Genomic DNA, 24,090 nt, shown 5'->3' on the forward strand with positions numbered 1-24,090 from the left:
GCTTTTATTGAGGCTGAAGGAGAACCAGGCAAGGGCAGGGTAGTGGACATCAAGTGGGTAGAGCATTTCAGGAAGGAACTTGTATGCCCAATGCAAGAGAATACTAAAGAGAGACTGTTGGCTTTTGCAGGTGGGTAAGGATGGACAGGGAGAGAGGAAGGGGAAAGAGCCACTGCACAGGACCTCTTCAAGTTCAGTGCCAAAGAGAAGATAAATGGAAAGCTCCATGAGTGAACCAAGTCAGAGAATGGCTTTGGAACATGGAAATTTTAGCATTTTGTAAACAGAAAGAACCTAATAGAAACAAAATAGAGCTATAGGAAAGAGAGAAGAGATTTAAAAGATAGATAGTCCAAGTGGAAGCACATCCCTTTCCTCAGAGATGCAAACAAAATAGGTACAGAGGGAAGAAACTGTAACAATAGTGGTAAATACATCCAGCTGGGCCATTTCTCTCAGGAATGGAAGGCCAGACATTTGCTCATGAGAGATTTACAGTATTAATAGAGGACTTAAGAAAAAGGGTAAAGCTGCCTTGGGCAAGCTGACTGGCTGTGTATATTTCCTTTATAGAATCACTTGTTTTCCCACTTGTCTGATTTATTGACATGTTCTCCAGGTATATAACTTTTCTACTATATATGTTTCTAATTAAGCAAATCTAATCTGTAAGTTTACAGAATTTTACAATGTGTGTATGGTTATTCCATTACCCAAAGAGCTCTACTTTCAAAAAAATCTTTTAAATAGTGCATTCAAATTATTACTAGATTTTCCAAGATCTTTTTGCACATCACCTTCTAAGAAAACATCTAATAAATAAAGAGAGGCAAACTGTTATATCCAAACATTATCTGCAATGTAGGTCTTTTCTCCCTACTCTTTTAACAGCTGCGGTCCTGTTAGACTACAAATGAATCCCCATTTCTTTGTGCATCTACCGATATAGTGATGATGCTCCAGCATCTGTACATCTCTAATTACATTTTGTTTTGCAAAGAACTCCAAGGTACCAAATTGGCTTATTCATCTTGCAGTTCATATGCTGCTGGCTCCTCCCCTCCCTCACACATCCATTAACTATCTTAATGGAATTCTATCTTAAACTTTAAAACATGTGTCATCAGCTAGTGGTTTCTATCATTTGTACTGTGTCAGAGCATAGATAAGAAGGGGACAAGTGAGGCAAAGGCTTAAGAAGTCTTCTGCAGCGCACGTGTTGACATACATACAGGTTTGCCACGTTTCTTTGTCTGGTGCAGAGTCCCATGGGCTTTTCAGTTTCGTTCCTCACAAGACCACACTAAGAAAGCAGGTCCTCTGGCTGACACCCATTCATATCTTGTCTTTGAGAAACGGATAAAATGAAGAGAATGATTTCAGAATTCTGTTTCAAAGTGAACTAATTTGCTTTAATGAGTGTTAAGCTATAATTCAGGCATTTCTTTTGTTTCTTTGAAATAATAATGAGACGTTGGACAAGGCACTTGTGAAAACAGGAAAGAGTATGACCAGCCATCCTTTCACTGCATGCTTCTGGGGCCTAATCTTTTTTATGCAATATCAAGTGTAAGAAGGAAAAGTATTGTAAAAACTGACAAGCAGTATCCTTCAGAAAGCACAAAGTATGATTCTGTTGAAATTGTAGTCTTGTTTCCTGAGCACTTTTCTGAATTTGGAACTCCTTTGCTATTCTGGAAAGCTTGACTTGGAAAGAAACTGGTAGGTATGAGTGAGCCAGGCTCGTAGTTTTTCAAAAACTCTCTGACAAATAGTAAAAGACTGCACAATAAACAGAGAACCTGTTGCATTTTCACTGAAAGCAAAATTCATATATTAAAATTCTATCCAAAATTTAAGTCTTTTGAAGCCATAATGATAAAAATAATATGTAAATGAATGAATACTATTGCTCCCAAAAACTCATTGCTTCGGGGCCTGGGATGTGAGCTGGCATTGTCCACTTGTAGTGATTTACTTCTAAAGACTGGTTCACATTTTTTTTCGGTACTCAACAAAAGACACAGATTTAGATACCCACAGCCCTTAAATGTGGGACAGAGCATGACCTTGATCTCATTAACTGTGAATCACTTGAGCATAGGCCCCAAAACTATTAACTTTGCATTGTGTCTTCCACCTGAAGCCCTTGCCTTACCTTTACAATCTTCTTGTTTCTTAGAGCCCAAGGAGAAAATGGTGGTATTTTGTACATGTTCAGATTAAGGCACCAATCACTTAAGTCACTTGCTTTAGGTTTATGCATCATTAAACAGAACTAAAAATACCCAAGTTTTCCTGGCTGAGAGACCAGGAAGTTTGGTCACCCTCCTAAATACCATTATCTCTAATCTCAGTGAATGATACCACCCACCATTCACCAAATGTTCATGCTGAAATCTTGGTAGTAATCCTTCATTCCTTTCTCTGATACCCTACATCTAATCAGCCAGTAAGTCTGGTTGTTTCTACCCATAAATATATCCTAAACATACTGCTCAATTCTCTACTACCACCCTGGTCCAAGCAACCATCGGCTCCCTTTTGGACAACTACAGTCAGTAGTCTCCTAACTCATCTCCCTGTACTATCCTTTCACAAGTTCTTCTCCACATACCAGTGAGAATGATCTTAGGAAAACATGGCTCGGATTATGTCTCAGGAGACTGCTCAGAAATCACACTTAGATTACACCCAAATTTCTCTCGTGCTCTATCAGACTATGGGGCCTCTGATCAGCTCCTTCACCTCACAGCCTGCATTCAGTCTCTTCTCACTCACCTTGATCTTGCTCATTTCATTTTAAGGTTTTTGTACTTGCTATTCTTTCTTCCTGGAATGCTCTTCTTCCCAGAATTTCTGTTATTTTATTCAAGGATCTGTCAATATTACCTCTTTAGACAGGCTTCAGATGACTTTATTCCATGCCATGCTTTATTTTTCTTAGTACACTTAATACTATGAGACTATATATATATATATATATATACACACACATTATATATATATATATGCATGTATATACATATATGTATATATTATACACATTTTTATATATGCTTATATATATATGGTGCTAAGTCGGTTCAGTCATGTCCGACTCTGTGTGACCCCATAGATGGCAGCCCACCAGGCTCCCCCTTCCCTGGGGTTCTCTAGGCAAGAACACTGGAGTGGGTTGCCATTGCCTTATATGTAAAATATAAACATGCTTTATACCTGCTTATATGTATTTAACATACATTTTATAAACATATACACATGTAATAAAAGTATATGTGTATTTGTATAAATAAATAAATAAATATATATATACATATACATATATATATATATATATATATATATATACACACACATATACATATACATATATGTACTTTTCTGGCTCCACCACTACATAATTAATTTGACTGAGTCAAAGATCTGGTCTTTTCACCTCTAAATTTAGTGCCTAGGATAGTGTCACAGGTACTCAATAATTATTAAATTAGTTGGATGGGTAGATGGTTATTTCCTTATGATGTATTATTCTCAGATGGGACTTCACATATGTCTCAGAATGGTTCTGCTGCTTCACATTTCAATCAAGCAGGTACTAGATCTTATCTTTCCCTCTCTGATAATCTTTAAATCTTTGCCATTTCTCAGTGGCAGAAAATATACTTATTTTTAGTTGTTAGTTGTACAACTTGATAAACCAACACATGTGTTATCAAAAACAAAAATGCAAGGACATTTTTACTTCACATAGAGCATCGTAACCTTCTTTTGGAGGTCCATTAACCCTTCTGGGAAATTAGTCAAGAAGTGAGAACTCAGAGAAGAAAACACAGAAGCAAAAGATATGCCTTTAAGAAGGTTTCCTAGGTTTCATGCAAATTTGCAACCTTAAAGAAACTTTATTAAAACAGACTTATTTGTCTTGTTCTCAGCAAATTTTGCCTATAAAGTGCTATGTTTATATGGCATCATGTAACTAAGATATACAAAGATATTTCCATCCACTCACTTACCTTTATTCAACAATGTCAGGCCTTCAGAAAAGTATTACTGAGACTGAACATTCTTAATCTCTCCTCCCCTCAAAACAGAAGAGCAATAAGAAGCATTGGCTTAAGATTCAGAAGCCTGTAGTTGAATCCATGCTCTACCATTTTAGTAACTGAATGAATGTGGGAAGTTATTTAATTTGTCCAAGACTTGGTTATTTTTTCTTTATGAACAATTGTAGTTATAACACAACATTAGAGAGAGGAAAGCATACCACCCTCTGGGGAGATAATCTATAATACATGTATCTGAAAAAGGACTCCTGTTCCTATAAATCAGTAAGAAAAAAAGCTTACAATCTATTTTTTTTAATGAGGGAAATATTTGACTGAGAAATTCACAAAAGAAGATATACAATTAGATATACAAATATGCAAAGATGTTCCATATCATTAGTCACCCACCAGAACAGCTAAAGTCAAAAGGACTGAAAACAGTGATACTATTTGTTAGAGAGAATGTAGAACAATTGGAATTCTCATAACATTGCTGGTAGAAATATATATTAGTACTGCCATTTTGGAAAACTCTTCAGAATCTACTAAAGATAAATATATATGTAGAGAGAAAGAGATAGATAGATAGAAAGCATAAATGAGTATTTATGTCTACCAAAAACATGTCTAAGAATGTTTATAGTAGCATTACTCAAAATAGCCAAAAACTGAAGCGTTTCAAATGCTCATTAATACTAATGTAGATAAATAAACTATGGCACAGTCATACAATGAATACTATCCAACTATCAGGAAAAGTACAAACTTCTATAATATGTGCAACAATATGGATGAATCTCAGACATAATGTATGAAAGAAGGCAAGTATAAAATAATATATATTGGGCAATTCCATTTTTATGAAGTTTGAAAATAGGCAAAACAGATCTAAGTTGATAGAGATGAGAATGGTGGTTATCTTTGAAGGGAAGGGGAGTATCAACTGATTGGGGGTTCAATGGACCTTTCCAGGGTGGTGGAAACATTCTATATCTCTATATCTTATATATTAATATCTTATATCTTCTGTATATCTTAGGTTAACATAAATGTATTTGTTGTTGTTGTTCAGTCACTAAGTCCTGTCCGACTACGTGACCCCATGGACTGCAGCACACCAGGCCTCCCTGTCTTTCACTAACTCCCAAAGTTTGCCCAGATTCATGTCCACTGAGTCGGTGGTGCTATCCAACCATCTCATCCTCTGCCACCCTCTTCTTTTACTCTTTCTGGAGCTATTAGTAACTGTCCTCTGCTCTTCCCCAGTAGTATATTGGACACCTTCCAACCCAGGGGCTCATCTTTCTGTGTCATATCTTTTTCTTGTTTATACAGTTGATGGGGTTCTCATGGCAAGAATACTGGAGTGGTTTGCCATTCCCTCCTCCAGTGGACCACGTTTTGTCAGAACTCTCCACTCTGACCCATCCATCTTGGGTGGCCCTGCACAGCATGGCTCATAGCTTCATTGAGTTATGCAAGCCCCTTCACCATGACAAGGCTGTGATCCATGAAGGGGACACAAATGTATACATACGTACAAATTCATTAAACTTTGTGTACTTTACAGTATATAGGTTATACCTCAATAAAAAAGAAATAAAAAGGTACAGATAGTTAACAGTACCTCATGAGAGGATATGAAAAATAAACGAGATAATGAACAAAAGTTCTTACCATACTGCTTGGTCTATAGAGAGTATTCAACTAGTATTGGCTATTAATTTGTGATTATTATTGCTGCTTTTACTATCACTCTAAGATATAACTGCCAGGAACATCTACTAGGTCATTTTTTTTTGTTTTACATAAAAGTAAACTTCTTGAAGTAAGGATTGAGCCTCTGAATTCAGCTTCTAAGAACACTGCTCCAACTAACTTAACAATATTAGTTACATATACAGACATAGGAAACAAACTAATCGTTACCAAAGTGGAAAGAAAGGTGGGGGGATAAATAAGGAGTTTGAGATTAACATATACACACTATCACATGTAAAATAGATAACCAACAAGGATCTACTGTCTAGCACAGGGGACTATGCTCAATATTTTATAATATCCTATAAGGGAAAAGAATCTGAAAAAGAATAGATATATATGTAAGTATAACTAAATCACTTTGCTATACACCTGAAACTAACACAACCTTGTAAATCAACAAGCTTCAATTAATATATACACACACACACACACACACACAGAGAGATATATATACACACACATAGGCTGCCCAGGTGGCACAGAGGTAAAAGAATCTGTCTGCCAGTGCAGGAGACCTAGGAGACCTGGGTTCGATCCTTGGGTCGGGAAGATCCCCTGGAGTAGGAAAAGACAACCCACTTCAGTATTCTTGCCTGGAAAATTCTGGGTCAGCAGAGCCTGGCAGGCTATAGTCCATAGCGTTGCAAAGAGTTGGACATGAATCAGCGACTGAGCACACAGATATGTACATATATTGGTTATATATAAAAGGAGGCTTGTTATTATGGTAAAGTTTACTTATTTAGTGTAAAACTTTTAACTCCTAAAAATGCATTTAGCTCAAGAGTTTTGTTCCCTTTTAGAATTAAGAATTTTAAAAAAAATTGCTTTGAAATGCAAATCATTAGTTTTATGAAAACATATTCAACCTGTTTAGTATAAAAAGAAATGAAAATCAAATTGACAATGAGGTACTGTATTACATCTGTCATATTGGCAAAAAACAATGCATGTTTAGGCTGGTAAAGGTACAAGGAAGCCAGCAATCTCTTACAAAGCTCTAAGAGTATTAATTTGTATAACCATCTGGAGGGCAATTTGGCAATGTGCATCACAAGCTTTTTGTCTCAGCAATTTCTCTTCAAAGTTTAGGTCCTGAGGAAACTATAATACAAGTATACAGAGATGTCTGTACACAGTGCTGTTTACTGAGTATATGTGAATTCAGTGGAGTACAAACATGATTGCCTATATACTCTGTTGAATCTTCCTTTCTCATCCTCAAAGGCATTGTCAGATATCAGAAGAAAGTCTGGTCTTATCTGCAACTTTAGGCTCTTATCCAGCTGAACACTGCCTTCATCCTGGCTCAGACTGGACCATAGGAAGAGGCATAGCTTGCCCTTTCCTTCTTCCCCATCATATCATTTCTGATTCTTGCCCTTTCCAATCTTTAGGGACGGGAGAATGAATGGAAGGGAGGGCAAATACTTGGTACTTAAGGACAATTATTGATGCCTTCTGCGTGGCAGGTATCCAGATGCTTCTCAAGGACCATGTGTAAGGTCTCCACTTGATTCAATTCTTCCTCAGTCCTGACCACCAAAGGTCCATTGCTCAGGCTCTTACCGCCAGGGTCCTGATGATCAGCCCTCTTGTGTCTGTACCAATAACAGGGCTCAAGCCTAGCTACCTTTTCTCAGCCTCATCTCTGTCCAGCCTTCCTTTCCTCTACCTCAACTGACATGAGGGACAGATCACCAAGGCCTAAAGTCATCTGATGGGGGAATGAAATACCAGTGTCCCCTTGTTACATACATGTCTAGCTTTACTTATTTGTCTGGATTCAGAAGCCTCCAACCAGACAAGAAACTTACAGTGCCAGCGAGTTCTCCAATCCCTATATGGTCCAAGTGGTAGGTGATAGGGTGTTGGTAACAGGATAAGTCTACTACCTTTTTTTTTAAATGCTACCAGTATGTGTCTGGGGGTTCTCTGAGGACTTTCTCTAAGGTACTGAGTTACTTGATACCAGTTGCTTTCAGTTTGGGGTTGTGGCCTTCATTCCCATGTAAAAGAATTCCTACTCAGTATCTTTTTAAGAATAGTAAAAGTGCAAACTAGAAATAACCTAAATATCAAAAGATTTGTTAAATGTAGTATATCCATGTAAGTATACATCATTTGGTGTTATAAATCATGATCCAATTCTATCTATATTTATTGAAATGGAAAGATATTCTTGATACATTGCTAAGCAACAAATGTTAATGATAGAATATTATGTTTCTGTCTATTCATATACACTATTATATACAATAATGTGGAGTAATAGATTTCAAAGCATAACCGTCCAAGTCAAGGATCAGCAAACTGCTACCTGCAGGCTAAATCTAGCCTGCTGCCTCTTTTTCTAAGTAGAGTTTGTTCAATCACATGTGCAGGTGGCTACTTTCCTGCTATTACAGCAAAGTTTAGCACAAGTTGAAACAGAGACTGTGTGGCCTAAAAGCCCACTATGTTTATTATCTTGTGCTTTACACAAAAAAGTTTGTTGACTTTTATTTTAGATGATAGAATCATGGGTGATTTTAATTTTTTTAAATGTTTATCTAACTTTATTTTCTACATCAAGCATTTATCATATAAAATACTGTATGTATCTGTTATTGATATCTGTTATCTGTTATTGAAGCCATTGACACCTGATTAGAAGAAAACTTCTTCTATTTATAACATTAAACTCAAGAGTAAACCTTGTGTGAAATCAAAAGTTGATTATAGCTTCCAAAGTTCTACTTCAAAATAAGATCTATAATATAGTTAGAATATTATTTTGTTTTTAAAATCAAGACCTATAAATGGACATGACTCTTCTAATTACCAACAGTATGAGTTTCTGAAAACTAATTTCAGAATTCTTACATGTTCTTTTCATCTTCCATGTCAGAGTATTAGTGCTCTGAGGCTGTATATAAGTAAAATAGTGCTAAGCTGGGTCAATTCGAGTAAAATTTTTGGAGTAAAAAAAAAAAGTGATACATGAATATTGAAAACTGATTTCTTTCACCTGGTTTATCAACTGAATATGAAAATGTTCCAAAAAGAGAGATTTTCAAAATGTTCAGAGCTTTGAAAAATAAGTGAATCAGAGTGGGACCTTTCAAGAAAGCTACTTTGAAAAACTAAATTCATTTGGATGCATAAATTATGGATATTTGTTATAAAGGGCAATTCTGATGCAGCTTAGCAAATTTTGCTTCAAAATCCTGCAGGATAAAACCTTAAGAAAGGAGTTTGAGTAATCAGGAAATAATTAAGACAGTCAGAAAACCTGCTAATTAACATTAGATGAGGGAATACTTGAAACTGGAATTCATATTAACCAGAAGTTCCAGATGACATGCATCTTTATTAAAAGAAACAGAAGTAAACAGTTCATTAATTAAACTTTCAAATACACAAAATAAGAAGGCTGTAAAAATGTCAGTAAGGGAAGAGAAATAACAGACTCTGATAAAAATATCTAACAATTAAAATGGGAATAATAAAATTAGGCTTTGATGCTTATTAAGAAAGAAAGTCAGAACTTAAATAAACTATTGCGTCAGAGACTTTCCTGATTTTAGGATCTGTCTTATTGACTAGATAGTATCAATCCAGCAGCAGAATCCCCTGAATATGATGAAACCATTTACACATTTCCAAAGTCAATATGTTCCTAATATTCTCAAAGTTTAAGACTCTGATCTATCTAGGGCATGCAGACTAAAACACAAATTATCTAAATGTTAAACGGTGTAAATCTTAAACACTCCATAACTTTTTAAAAGGGAAACAGCTATCCTTAGTATCTACTTTAATAGTTTTAAAATATTCTCTGCCTTCTGACTCAATCCATCTTTATATCTCCCATTATACCTGTTGCCATTTTCTGTGCTCACCTACCAGGTACTCACCAGGAAAACCCAAGCTTTCTAACACCTAAACATTTCCTCACATTTCCACTTCTAACCATTCACTTCCTACTCCTTTCCACTCCATCCCATGCTTATTTAAATCTGATCTTCAAAACTCATCTTCAAAACCTAGACAGAATGCCACTTCCTTAATGAAAAATTTCTTCCTAACCAAACATAATTACTTTCAATTCTAGATTCTCATGCCTCTTTCCAGTTTCTGTCATAAATTAGAGATCTCTGGATGAATTTCTTATATCCCCTGCTAAACTATTACTTTTTTAAAGTCTGTGCTATGCTTTGCTTCAGTTCAGTTCAGTCACTCAGTCAGGTCCGACTCTTTGTGACCCCATGGACTGTAGTCCATCAGGCTCCTCAGTCCATGGGGATTGTCCAAGCAAGAATGCTGGAGTGGGTTGCCATGACCTCCTCCAGGGAATCTTCCCAACCCAGGGATCGAACCCAGGTCTCCAGCATTGCAGGCAGATTCTTTACCATCTGAGCCACCAAGAAAGCCCAAGAATACTGGAGTGGGTAGCCTATCCCTTCTCCAGTGGATCTTCCTGACCCAGGAGTCAAACTGGGGTCTCCTGCATTGCAGGCAGATTCTTTACCAGCTGAGCTACCAGGGAAGCCCTTTTTAAAGTCTATGCCTACTTTATTTATCAAAACTATGCTCTTCAGTATCTAGCACATTGTCAGCAGTTAGCATATTATTAACATGCACTTGTTAATGAGTAAATGACCTCTTTTGAAAAGGAGATGTAAAAAGGAAATCTGTGTACTTTTTCTTAAAGAAATAGGGACATAGAAGAAAAAGATATGATTTTGTCCATCTTCTCAATGTACCCTGAATCAGATGATTGTTGGATACCATAAGTATTTTTAAGGTAAATATGCATTAAAACTAAGCTATAACTGTAAAACAAAGAAATAGCTTTTTCACATTTCCAGGTGACTAATGTATGGCTTTTATAATGCCATGGGAAGTCCTCTCTGTGCAGGAAGATTAATACATTACATGGTGAATCGTTACAGAAAAGATCATGCTCATTGATGCTACCTACTAATCTGTGGGGTGTTTTTGAATATTGGTGAGCCTCAGTTTCCACATTTTTAAGGTAGAAATAATCTTCAGCCTTACGTTTTTCACAAGTTAGTTGTAAGAGATTAAAAGATAATGTAAGTGATAGCCCTTAGTAAATTATTGAAGTTCTATGTAAGAGTATAGGAGGGAGGTCAACATAAGGGAAATTAAAATAATGATATGAATAAAAGACAGAATGAGTGACTAAATGACTAAAACACATAAGAGTCTTTAGAAATTTATATAAAATATTTTATGAATTGCTTGAAGCCAAGAAGGATTTCGCTATGCAATAACTTAAGCTTCCATCACAAGAAACTGAGTAATACCATAGGAACAAATCTTAAAAGATTACTGAATTATTTCACTGCTTTGTATCATTCAGTCACTAAGTCATGTCTGACTCTATGCAGCCCCATGGACTGCAGCACACCAGGCTTCCCTGTCCTTCACTATCTCCTGGAGTTTGCGCCAGCTCATGTCCATTGAGTTGATGATACCAGCCAACCATCTCATCCTTTGTTGCCCCCTTCTCCTCCTGCCTTCAATCTTTCCCAGCATCAGGGTCTTTTCCAATGACTCTGCACTTCACATCAGGTGACCAAAGTATTGGAGCTTCAGCAACAGTCCTTCCAGTGAATATTTAGGGTTGATTTCCTTTAGGACTGACTGGTTGATCTCCTTGTTGTCCAAGGGACTCTCAAGAATCTTCTCCAATACCACAGTTCAAAAGCGTTGATTCTTCGGCACTCAGCCTTCTTTATGCTCCAACTCTCACATCAATACATGACTACTGGAAAAAGCATAGCTTTGACTCTATGGACCTTTGTTGGCAAAGTAATGTCTCTGCTTTTTAATACGCCTAGATTTGTCATAGCTTTTCTTCCAAAGAGCAAGCATCTTTTAATTTCATGGCTGCAGGAACCATCCACAGTGATTTTGGAGTCCAGGAAAATAAAGTCTGTCACCGTTTCCCCACCCATTTGCCATGAAGTGATGGGACTGGATGCCAAGGTCTTAGTTTTTTGAATGTTGAGTTTTAACCTAGCTTTTTCATTCTCCTCTTTCACTTTCATCAAGAGGCTCTCTAGTTCCTCTTCACTTTCTGGCATTATCATCTGCAAATCTGCTTTGTGAGTTCTAGAAAATTGCAAATTCAATCTGAAGGATCCTTATAGAGAAGAGAATACCAGGCCTGAAGTAATCTTCCATCTAACTTACTTACTATTACCATTTAGGAAGAATGATTTACTTCCTTCTCTCATACTGTTTGAGGTCAGCTTAGTAAAAGCCTGGGATCTTTTCCATCATACTTCATGGTATCCTGAAGTTTTAATAAACTTTCTATAAAGGACTATAGATTGTGGAAACCAAGGATTAAAAGGGATCTGAGCATTCCTTTATTCCAAACACCACCCAACTGTTGAAATTTATCTACAGTATCCCTGCTGTGTCTAGTCTTGACCTTGATGAATCCAACTCAGGAAAAGGGATGGAAATCAACTGCTGATCCCTAAATCAATTAAGCAGAGATACCATCTCCCCTCATTTTTGATGTGTGTGGAAGTGTTGGTTTGCTCTAAATACAGAAGAGATACCCAGAACCTCATCATTCCTTCATCCTTCCTTCCTTCTTGGTCATCCAGGTCCATGGTACATGATTAGGGCAATTAAATAAATTTTCAGTTTTAATTCCCTTTCTGTCATAATGAGAGTTTATCAGCATATCTACAGACATCTTCTAAGAGCAAGGCTCTACTAGGATTAAACTTGTGATGAATTTTGTATTTGCCTTAGAAGCTCCAGCTTCTTTCCCAAAGGAGCCACTGAACAGAGTCTGTCTTGAATAGCAAATGAACCCCAAAGTGTTAGACTCTGTTAAAGTCACTTTGACCCCTCTTACAGCCTGCACATGGGCCTTGAGGATTATAAACATTTAGTAGCTACATGATCAAAATGCCAAGACATCTGTAAATGATTTGGCTAATCCTCATACTGTGCTTGTGGTTAATGTCATTATTTAAAACTTATGATTCAGGCTGGCAGTAGTTAATAAGTTTAATGAATAGAATCCTTGAATGTTTTATTTTGGGTAAATTGCATTGCCATTCAAAGAGCAGCAAAAACCTAACCAATCATAACCAAAATTAACTATGTTTCTTCCCTCCCCTCTGCCCTATTCCCCAAGGTTAAAATTTTAACTTGGTATAAAAATTGAATTTTAACTTTATGTTCTCCATGTCATAATTGAAACATGAGTAGTCAAATGAAACTGCCATTACATGTTTTATTTCATGTTACCATCATATTGTTTAATCAGATTGGAAGGTAGCTGGTTTCCCTATATATTAAAGGGACAAAATTTATAACTCTGGGATATCAGACAGAAAGTTACCTGCTACAAGTGGGAGAACAAAGTCATGTTTCAGGAGTCATCATGACCTTGCAGTGTGACCTGATATGGCAACTGAAGCCATGGAGTTCTTTTTTTCAATCAATCTCAACTAAAATCTGCACCACCAAAAAAAAAACAAAAAAACTACATATAGAAAACAAACTTCTGCCTGCCAAAGGGAAAGGTGGGGGTAAGGAAGAATAAATTAGGAGTTTGGGATTAACATATACACAAACTACCATATATAAAATAGATAAACAACAAAGATCTACTGTATAGCATAGGAAACTCTACTCAGTGTTGTGTAATAACCTATATGGAAAAGAACCTGAAAAAGAATGGATATATGTATATGTGTAACTGAATCATTTTGATGTATACTTGAAACTAAAACAACATTGTAAATCAACTATATTCCAATATAAAATAAAAATTTTTCAAAAACTACATATAGAAATCAGATTTCTATTTTTATATTTTCTATATTTTATATTTTCTATTTCCTTTATATCAATTTATCTGTCTTCATGGTATATGAGGCCTTAACATTCTCTCTGTGTGTCTCCCTTAGAAGAAAAAGGGAAGTTAAAAGTCAGCATTTCCAATCAAGCATCGAGTTCTGAAGGTGGCCCATTTCTTCTCAAACCTGGCACAGCACCCCTGCCACCTGGAGTAGCCACTTCTCCATCCAAGAGCACAAATGGAGCACCCGGTACTGTTTCTGAATCAGAAGAAGAAAAAGCCAAAAAACTGCTTTATTGTTCACTATGCAAAGTGGCTGTGAACTCCCTGTCACAGCTAGAGGCACACAACACAGGTTAGCAGCTACTGTTTGAATTTAAATAATGTTTATAACAAGATCCAGCTTTTCCCATCAGGACACCTTATCCTTTGTTGTTCAGACATTAGGTTTGTTCAGTCTTCTCTACTTTTTTGATTCAAAGGAGTGATTTTAAGAAAGTATGGTACAACAACTTTAGAAACAGCAAGGCAAAAGCAGCTTGGAGATAAAATTTGTTCTGTTCTTTATTTTCTCAAAAGCATCTAGTACTTTCCCAAACTCATTATGATGAAATGACAGAAATGAAGACAAATATCTCTCTATGCACAACGTTCACTGCAACACACTTTTAAGAGAAAAAAATGGAAACAACCTAAAAGTCGCTCAGTAGGGAAATGTTGAATGAATTATAGTAACCCAGTATGACAGAATACATTACTCAGCCATTACAGTAAAATTATAAGAAAATATGATTTGATGTGTGAAATCTTCAGGATATTTAATTAGCATGATCCCAATTTTGAAAATATATTTTTTTAGTATACTAAAAAAAGAAACTGAAAAGAAATACACTAAAATGATAACAGTGGTGGCTATCTCTGGGTGGTGAAAATAGAGGTAGTGTTTATTTTCTTATGCTTCTCTCTATTTTCATATTTTCTTTATTATATACTCATGGTTTCCTTTTTTTTCAATGAAAATATGTTGAATCTATGTACATGCTAAGTCGCTTCAGTCGTGTCCAACTCTTTGCGACCATGGGGACCTAGCCCATGAGGCTCCTCTGTCCATGGGATTCTCCAGGCAAGAATACTGGAATGGGTTGCCATGTCCTCTTCCAGGGGATCTTACCGACCTAGGTAGGGAACCTGAGTCTCCTGCATCTCCTGCATTGGCAGGCAGTTTCTCTACCACTAGCACCACCTGGGAAGCACCAGATTAACATTAAAAAGGTCATTTCAAAAATTTTTGGGAAATTCAACCTAAAGATAAACTTTTCAAGAGCTTCATATAGTTTTTAAATAGCTTTTTACTATATGTTTCTTTCTGTCTTAGGATCTAAACACAAGACTATGGTTGAAGCTCGTAATGGGGCTGGTCCAATTAAGTCCTATCCAAGACCCGGATCAAGATTAAAGATGCAGAATGGCAGTAAGGGGTCAGGACTACAGAACAAGACATTTCATTGTGAAATCTGTGATGTTCACGTTAATTCAGAAATTCAACTCAAACAGGTAATGTACCCTGAATTAGTAGTCACTGTTGCTTGGGTATCCTTTTGACTATATCCCTAGTCTATATTAATGGTTCTCACTGTGCTCACAGTTAAATTTCCTGACCTTATACAACGTGCAAGTGCTATGTGGAAGAAAAAAAATTAGTACTAAATATCTGTGCACCTACTATTACTACAGGCTTCCCTGGTGGCTCAGATGGTAAAGAATCTGCCTGCAATGAGGGATACCTGAGTTCGATCTCTCTATTGGGAAGATCCCCTGGAATAGGGCATGGCAACCCATCCCAGTATTCTCTCCAGGAGAATCCTGTGGACAGAGGAGCCTGGTGGGCTACAGTCTGTGGGGTCGCAAAGAGTCGGACACGACTGAGCAACTAACACTTTTACTTTTCATTTACTATTACTACATGTCAGATTCCAGGCTTGGTGTTAGAGACCAATTAGCACCGCGGTCACTTGGAGCTTACAGCTGAACAGGGACTTCTAAGATAGTAGAGATTCAGTCTGTCTTCCAAGGACCCAAAATCTGCTTAGGGAGACAGATTCATCAGTCACTGTGGTGCATGCATGCCTATTCAGTCCCATCCGACTCCATGCCCCATGGACTGTAGCCCACCAGGCTCCTCTGTCCATGGGATTCTCCAGGCAAGAACACTGACGTGGGTTGCCATGTCCTCCTCCAGGGGATCTTCCCAACCCAGGGATCAAACCTGTGTCTCTTACATCTCCTACATTGGCAGGCAGATTCTTTACCACTAGTGCCACCTGGGAATCCCCTAGTCACAGTGATAATACCAGGCAAAGTTGAAGGAGTGCCATAGAGAAAGGAAAGGGAAAAGGGCGTTAAAATATAATGGGTAGCAAACTTTAATTCAGAGAGTGTGGTGATCTTACCCGCACCACCACGGAACCAAGGACCTGGAACTCGGAATGGAGGAACCAGCTCTTAACCTGATCTCAGCATGTACTATTTTCAGGAACTAGACATATTTTTCTGTCTAGGAAATACATTTTACATAGCATAAAACTCACACATCAATTCAGCTAATGCATCAAACTTTTTTCAGCACATTTCTAGCCGAAGGCATAAGGATCGAGTTGCTGGGAAGCCATTAAAGCCGAAATACAGCCCTTACAACAAACTCCAGCGGAGCCCAAGCATTTTAGCAGTAAGTTCATCTTGCCTGCTCACCGTATTGTGGGGCAGCCTTGCTGGCTGGGGCAGAGACTGTGGGTAAGGAGGGTCTAGGGACTAATTGGTCCTGAAAGGCTTTTGAATTTAAATAGCCCTCATAGAGAGGAAATTTAGAAGGAACTTGTCCCCTTCTGTAGGACACATTGAAGATAGATTGCTTAAAAGAAAGAAACTGAACCTCTTTAAGGGCCAATACCTTACTGTTCACAGGACCTTTTCTGAAGATTCCCTTCTTTAGCATATAAAGTAAAGTCTTGGGGCTAAGGGCAGTGATGCCTGAGGAATCTTGGAGCCTGTTACACTTGGGGAAAGGGACTGCTTTCCAAAATCGAAGTGCATCTATTTAATAACCGCCTCCTTTCTGGGGTGTTTTTCTCTTTTTCCAGAAAGCACATGGGTTATGTGTATTCCTCTCTCTTTCCCTGTCTAGCAGACATGTTGAGAGTCCGCCTGTCTTACCTGTTCTCAATACGTGCTATTTTCAGTTTCTTTGCAAAAATATCAATGGGCTCCACCAATAGATGTCGTATAAATACCCAGATGGAAGGATTTCCTAATCTCCCTGGGACTCAGCCCAGTGTGGTGTTCTGTCTGAGGCTGAAAGCTGGGATTGGACAGCTGGGGGTGATACTGACATTACCCCCAGCTTTTCCAAAGCTCCATGGAAGCTGCAAGCAGGTGTTATGAGCATTAAGCAAATCCAGCTTGCAAAGCTCCTACTGATTGCAAAAGAGAGGGATTAAGGATGATTTCTAACTTCACAGGAAGATTCCACCTGGGATTCCTTTTAAATAGAGAAAGTTTCTAGCCCACTTACAATGATTACCAATGACAACTCTGAGTTAGCTGCAGGTTTTCAGGGAATAGTTTTTAAGTGGCCAGAGAGGTGTAAACTGTGTCTTCCTGACTCCTCATGGGTCCACCAGTGTCCCGAGCTCAAGTTACCTAACTCAGTGTAGCTTTTTTAAGATGTGAGGTAAAGGGTAACGAACATTCCCTTAAAAGCCTCATTGTGGGTTAAGACAAGCCAGAATTTTGAATGGAGCTCCTCCACAATCTACACAGGAAACCTTCTGGGCATGTTTGGTTTTTCCTTGTGAGCAGCAGCGTAAAATAGCTTCAGTATCCATTCATAGAGGCTTTCCTCCGTCCTAGTACCCAGGGGCAAGGACCACCAGACAAGAGTTGAAATGGAAACAAATTATAGTTAAGATATGCCAAGAGACTTTGAAACCAGCTTTGTGAAAATAATCTAGACGGGTCAAGATATTTAAATTTTGACTTCTGAATGTTGGTTTTTACTTATGAAAATATATCAGTGCTGCCATCATTCAAAATTCTCTTCCCACCCCACTCCTGGTTTTCTCCCTCTACTAGGCAAAACTTGCATTCCAGAAGGATATGATGAAGCCCCTGGCCCCAGCCTTCCTGTCCTCGCCCCTGGCGGCGGCGGCGGCTGTGTCCTCTGCCCTATCTCTGCCGCCCCGGCCATCGGCCTCGCTCTTCCAGGCTGCAGCCATCCCTCCAGCTCTGCTGAGGCCGGGCCACGGCCCCATCCGCGCGACCCCCGCCTCCATCCTCTTTGCCCCGTACTGATGTTCCGCAAGCCCCCAGACGGTTGAGGCAGTAGGGAAGTAGAGCAGGAAAGCCAAAAGGATTCAACAATTCGAGCATTTTGAGTTGCAGTGCCGCACCCAGCTGCAGAATGCAGCATACCACCCTGAGCCCCGACTCCAAAGAGTAAGTCACTAAGGTTCGAGAGTGTTTTGGAGGGGTGCTCCTGTAATTTCAGAATCTGAGCAGCACAAGCTTTGTCTCCCTCTTTCCTCCCCCTGCCCTAACCCATTCAATTTGTGTATCTGAAATACTGAGTTTCTTGCAAATGTGTTTGTCAGAAAAAAATATATATGTGCATATATATCATTCTCTGACGATTTTTCCATGGGTGTGATCTGGCTTAGAAACAATATGGAATATTTTCCTGACAGACTTGAAAAACTAGGGTCTTCCTCACACGTCTGTAAATAATCCTGGAATCCAACTGGGCACATTCTAGTGTGGAACAAAAATAGATGAACACAAGTGCTTGCTTGTGGATACCATCTCACCAACGGATCACCGCGTTTCCTTTCTGGTGTACTCTTGTTGACAGGGATCGTGTACTGTTTTAGACCCAAGTGCTGTTGTATCCTGTGTAGTACTAGATCTGTATTTCTTGTCTGAATTAAACATTTTTAGTTGCTGTGTAAATGTTAGGAAGCAAAGTAGCTTTGAATTTTCTCTTTGAGAGAACAAAAGATAATGTATTTTCGTTGTTTTACATTTTATTTGGTGATATTTAAACAAAATAGAAAGCCATATAACATAGCTCTGATTACTACCTGTCTGCTATTTTTGTTTAACTTATTTTGGAGCTTCCTCACCAGTTTTGAGTTGCTAAGCAAATGTATACAAACAGAAAAAGAGCTTCCTAAATTGCACATTTTTGCACCTCTCGTGCACTCTGCAAGAAGACAATGAATCTATGTATTTCTACGTCATTATCTTCTTCATTTTTAACTTGTTTTCATTTGTAATGATGCTACATAATTTTGTGGCTCCCTAATGCAATAATGTACAGAAGATAAAAAAAATTTATAATTGAACAATCTGTCTTTCTGTTCACTGAATCTGTTGCAGGTCATGCTCCCATGCTCCCGTTTCTAAGCTGATATCAACAAGACTGGAATGTTTGTGATATCAGGGGCAAGAGGTATAAGACAGCAAAATAGAATGAACTCTTTTAGAGCATCTATATCTGCAATCTGTAAATGGTAAAATGTCTGTGTATTTTTTTAAATGTACCTTTTCAATAAAAGTACAAAAAATAAAATCTATTTGTATTTTCAAAGTTATTTTCTCCTGAGTTACCTCCAACTTGAAATCATCTGATGAAGGATTTTCAGTAGGTGTAAAGATTGCTTCTAACGTATTTAGCATTTTCACTTCTTATTTTCAGCATATTTATTTGTCATGTTTATTCATTACTGTTCACAGCATCTGCATGAAGCGAGACTTTACTGCTGCTTTCCCTCTGAATCTCTAAGAAGTTGGACCAGAATTGTAAGTGTGACCCAAGTCACAGTAGCAGCCTGCCAAAAATGTTGACATAGTTTTTAAACATTCCTTGAGTCTTCTAAATCCCTAGCTCATCTTTTATTCAAGTCCAACACAGTAATGATCTCCTTTTAGAGGAACTGATTCCACTCTCCCCTTTGACCTTCTCTAATCAGCCAACCCTTCTTTTCTTCCACTTCATTCTGTTTTTAAGTGTAAAGAGCAATACATCCTTGTTTTTTCTCGTTATCTACTTAATGAGCTACTCTAATACATAGCGGCTTAAGATAAAACCATTTTATCGTATCACAATCTCAGGGGGTCAGTAATTCTAGCAAGGCTCGGCTGGGCTGTTCTGTTCCTGAGTCCTCAATTAAAGATCCCTGGGTAGTATTTGGCTGGTAGATGCGCTGGTATGGAGGCCAAAATAGCCTTGCTCATATGTCTGCCTAGATGGAGGGACTGGGAAGCTAGACTCTACTGGAACAGTTCAAGGGCCTTTGGATGGTCATCCCAGCTAAGTGGTCTCAGGTAGCTATCTAGTAACTCAGGGCTCCCAGAGAGAGCATTTGAAGAAGTTCTAGGTGGAAGTCAAAAGGCTTTCTATAAAATTGTCTTAAAACTCCCAGCATGTCACTTAGCTGCATTCTATTGATCAAGCAAGTCCCTGAGATCAATCCAGATTCAAAGGGAAGGAGAGTTTTCACTTTGAGAAAAGAATTTTTGGCCATCTTTAATCTACTACTCTGTTATAGAATTTTGAGGGAAGTGGTAGTAGCAAGGAGATCCAATCAGTCCATCCTAAAGGAAATCAGTCCTGGGTGTTCATTGAAAGGACTGATGTTGAAGCTGAAATTCCAATGTTTTGTCCACCTGATGCGAAGAGCTGACTCATTTGAAAAGACTCTGATGTTGGGAAAGAATGAAGGCAGGAGGAGAAGGGGAAGACAGAGGATAAGATGGCTAGATGGCATCACCGACTCAATGGACATGGGTTTGGGTAAACTCCAGGAGTTGGTGATGGATAGGGAGGCCTGGCATTCATGGGGTTGCAAAGAGTCAGACACGACTGAGCGACTGAACTGAACTGAACTGGTAGTAGCTTTATAGCTATTGTGCTCAGGTATGTCCAACTCTCTGCGGCCCCATGGACTGTAGCCCACCAGGCTCCTCTGTCCATGGAATTTTCCAGACAAGAATACTGGAGTGGATTGCCACTTCCTACCAGGGGATCTTCCCACCCCAGGGATTGAAACCGCATCTCTTGTGCCTTCTGCATTGGCAGATTCTTTACCGCTAATGCCACCTTGTGGCTATTATAGATTCTGTTTTCCTCCATCTTAAGTCCAGACTATGTCAGTTTTTTAAGTTGAGAAAAATAGGGGATGAAGTAGGACCTAAATTCTCATTTCTAAAATATTAAGGCCAGTGGATGACTGCAGCTGTGAAATGTAGCAACAGACTTCCTCTATCAAAGAGTTACTCCAACTGTTTGAAAATTGTTGACCTCAATATTCTAGACTTATAATCAGGTCAGTTTTAGTGTTTATTAAGATTCCAGTTTTACATTCAGAATTTGAAAGTGAAAGTGAAAGTCGCTCATTTGTGTTGGACTCTTTGCTACCCCATGGACTATGCAGTCCCTGGAATTCTCCAGTCCAGAATACTGGAGTGGGTAGCCTTTCCCTTCTCCAGGGGATCTTTCCAACCCAGGGATCAAACCCAGGTCTCCCGCGAATTCTTTACCCGCTGAGCCACAGGGAAGCCCTCAGAATTTGAGGGGGTTTTCAATATGACTCTTTTGAACTCTCATCACTGGTAGTTACATTAAACCTTTGTTGGACCTTCAGACATTTTGAAGGAACTGTGTTTTAGTTCAACTCTAGAGAAGATTTTTTTAATAGACACCATTGACAATTACATTTCATTTCTCTTGTATCATTCTAAATCTCATTAAATCTTACCAATCCTCAAAAAAATGTAAATATCTATATACAAATAGACCTAGGAATTTACTGATTACTATAGAGTCTAAGTTTTTAAAAATCACCTTGGAGGAAGTATGAAAGAATATCAATTAATTAAAATGCAAAAGAAGCCAAAAATAGCTTCAAGCAATGATTTATAAAACACTATAATTTTTATTATGACATTACACATAGACTAGTATGTTCCATAAATAAGTATCTGGAACATATATGTATACCAAACTATATTTGTTGTCTATCCGAAATTTATATTTAGGTGGACAGCTTGTATTTTTATTTGCTAAATCTGGCAACACTTGTCTCAAGAGTATTCCTCTTCTTCTCAAGTACCATAATTGTTCAGGAGAGAAGTGACCTCCTGGGTGTTAAAAGCTAAATGGTGAGATTTTTAAAGGCACACTGTGAAACACAGTCACAAATAGACAGAGGAAGGAACTTGCGATAAGTAAATGTCAATGATACAGTGACATTGATAGGACCAGGACAGGGAAATATGTAGCTGCAGATGCCTCTAACTTAAAGCTGTTTTGATACCTGTTTAACAAGATTAAAGTATTATGAAAGCCAAAAAAAAAAAAATCCTTTTATAGTATGCACAAAACATATCACCCTTGAGTTGTTCCTTCTCAGCCTTAAGAGAATTCTTATTTTCTGGAGCAGAAATGGTTGTGGTTGTGTAAATTTTTCTCTCAGAAAGTGCTTTAAGGCAAATTACACTACAGTTAATGTAGCTGAGAAAGAGAACCAAGGGATTCCCATTGGGAAAAAAAAGGAGAAAGAACTGATAGAACATCAGGTAGAAATCCTGTTGTGCTAAGTCTCCTTTTGGGAGTCTAAAGAGATTAACTGAGGAAAATGAGTTTGGGGGTGTTTTGAGGAATGGGTGCCCACTGCCTGAGCTGCCATCAGAGAGAGGGATTGTGGCAAGAGGGGGAAGATGAGCAGGAACTCCTTGATAGATAAGTCAGCATCAAGACATACACGTTTGGGACTTCCTGGTGGTCCAATGGTTGAGTCTTTCTGAGCTCCCAAAGCAGGGACATGGATTCGATCCCTGGTTGTGGAACTAGGATCCTGCATGCCACATGGCATGGCCCCCAAAAAGAAACAACAACAACAAAAAACTCACATAAAGATATACACCCTTGATAAGCACAAGCATCTTCAGGTAACAGGCAGAAGAATTTCATTTCACCTCTCTAGGTCTGCTGTGTGGATTCTGGTCTCTGCTTATAGTTTTCTTTCTATCAGATATTTGTTTTGTTCATCTGTCGGCCCTCAATTAATATTACAGATGACATGGCCTCTATGAGAAAATGCCAGTTTCTGGCACCTTGGTGAGTTGAGGAGAAAATGTGTATTGCAAGAGGAAAGTCCACAGGGGATGCTCATCTTTGCCTCCTTCCTTCCTCGAGGTAATTAGCTCCACAGGAGAATTCATCAGGGATATGATCCAGGTTTTCAGCAACTATGAAAAGGGACTGTCAGGAACTGCCCTGATTTCTTTGGCTAAAATTTCTAAAGCCAGAATGACAATATAATGTGTTCTTCTACTCCTCACTAAATGCTCAGACTATATCAAACCTCAGGTTGTCAGATCAATCCCTTCTGTGGATGCAATGAAAATATCTTTATGTCACATTATTCATTTTAAAGAAGTCACTTATCTACAGATGATTGGACAAGCTTGTCATTAAGCACCTGTTTTTCATTTTTGTTATAGTAGAAAAGTAAAATTAGACTAGAGGAGAATTAAAAAAAATAATACATATTCTGCACTCAAAAGACCTGAACTGAAGCTCTGGTCATTTCATACACTCATTAGTTCTATGAACTTATGTCAGAAAATGATCTTATGTAATTTCCCAACGCCCCAGTATTTCGCATATATAAAACAGACATAATGATACCCAACTCACATGGTAATTCTGAGAAGCAAATAAAATTAACATGTAAAAATGTTTCTGTAAATTACAGTTTGGTAAACAAGGTTTCATAGTAAGTAGATAAATGAAATTTTTTCATTTTAAATTTCTAAATTTTAATTGAGACTTTCTCAAATTAGCCAATTTTTGAGTTTTTAGTGTTAACCTAGACTCAGAGAAAAATACATTTGAAATGGAGAATAGCAAATCCATTCATTGTAAGTTGATGCTTTTATTCAGAAGAGTATAATGCAAATAGAAATAGTACTAAAATAATAGAGCCAAAATAAATGCAAAGTGTTTATATATCACAGAGTTGTTTGAAGTTTATAAATCTTGTATTCTGTATAACAAAAACAGAATTTCAGGTTGTAGAAAATCAAAATCTTCTTTGTGTCATTAAAAAATTACTACTGTTACAAAAATAAGCTTCTTTCTGATATAGAAAATTAAAAGACACTAGAAGGAGGATTTAAACATGCAAGACAAATTAAGAAAATATGAAATTATATGTCACATTTATTATAAATATCTTTATTATACAGAGAAGTCCTAAAATGAAGTGAGGGAACTCTTTCAGAGAAGAAAGATGAGAAGTTCAATAGCAAAACAGGCAGAAAGGCAACCCAGAAAAGGCAAAATATATACCAATGCTTATTAAATATGAAGAGATG

General features: G+C 37.9%; 1 protein-coding gene across 19 annotated transcripts in view; it reads left to right on the plus strand.

The window, feature by feature from the left end:
- Positions 1–19,279, plus strand: part of ZNF385B (zinc finger protein 385B) — a 455,851-nt gene extending 436,572 nt beyond the window's left edge. For 10 of the 19 annotated variants that reach the window (XM_081579474.1, XM_081579475.1, XM_081579477.1 and 7 more), the window contains 4 exons: positions 13,766–14,011; positions 15,032–15,210; positions 16,280–16,381; positions 17,785–19,279. In XM_081579474.1, coding sequence (XP_081435600.1) covers positions 13,766–14,011; positions 15,032–15,210; positions 16,280–16,381; positions 17,785–18,003 — 746 coding nt within the window. In that variant the 3' untranslated portion in view covers positions 18,004–19,279. The remainder of the gene's footprint in view (positions 1–13,765; positions 14,012–15,031; positions 15,211–16,279; positions 16,382–17,784) is intronic. The other 9 variants (XR_014079380.1, XR_014079377.1, XR_014079374.1 and 6 more) reach the window with 1 other exon arrangement.
- The last annotated feature ends 4,811 nt before the right edge of the window (positions 19,280–24,090 follow it).

This window comes from Giraffa tippelskirchi, chromosome 3 (assembly GCF_054371585.1).
Source record: "Giraffa tippelskirchi isolate mGirTip1 chromosome 3, T2T-mGirTip1v1.2.pri, whole genome shotgun sequence".
NCBI classification, from domain to species: Eukaryota; Metazoa; Chordata; class Mammalia; order Artiodactyla; family Giraffidae; genus Giraffa; species Giraffa tippelskirchi.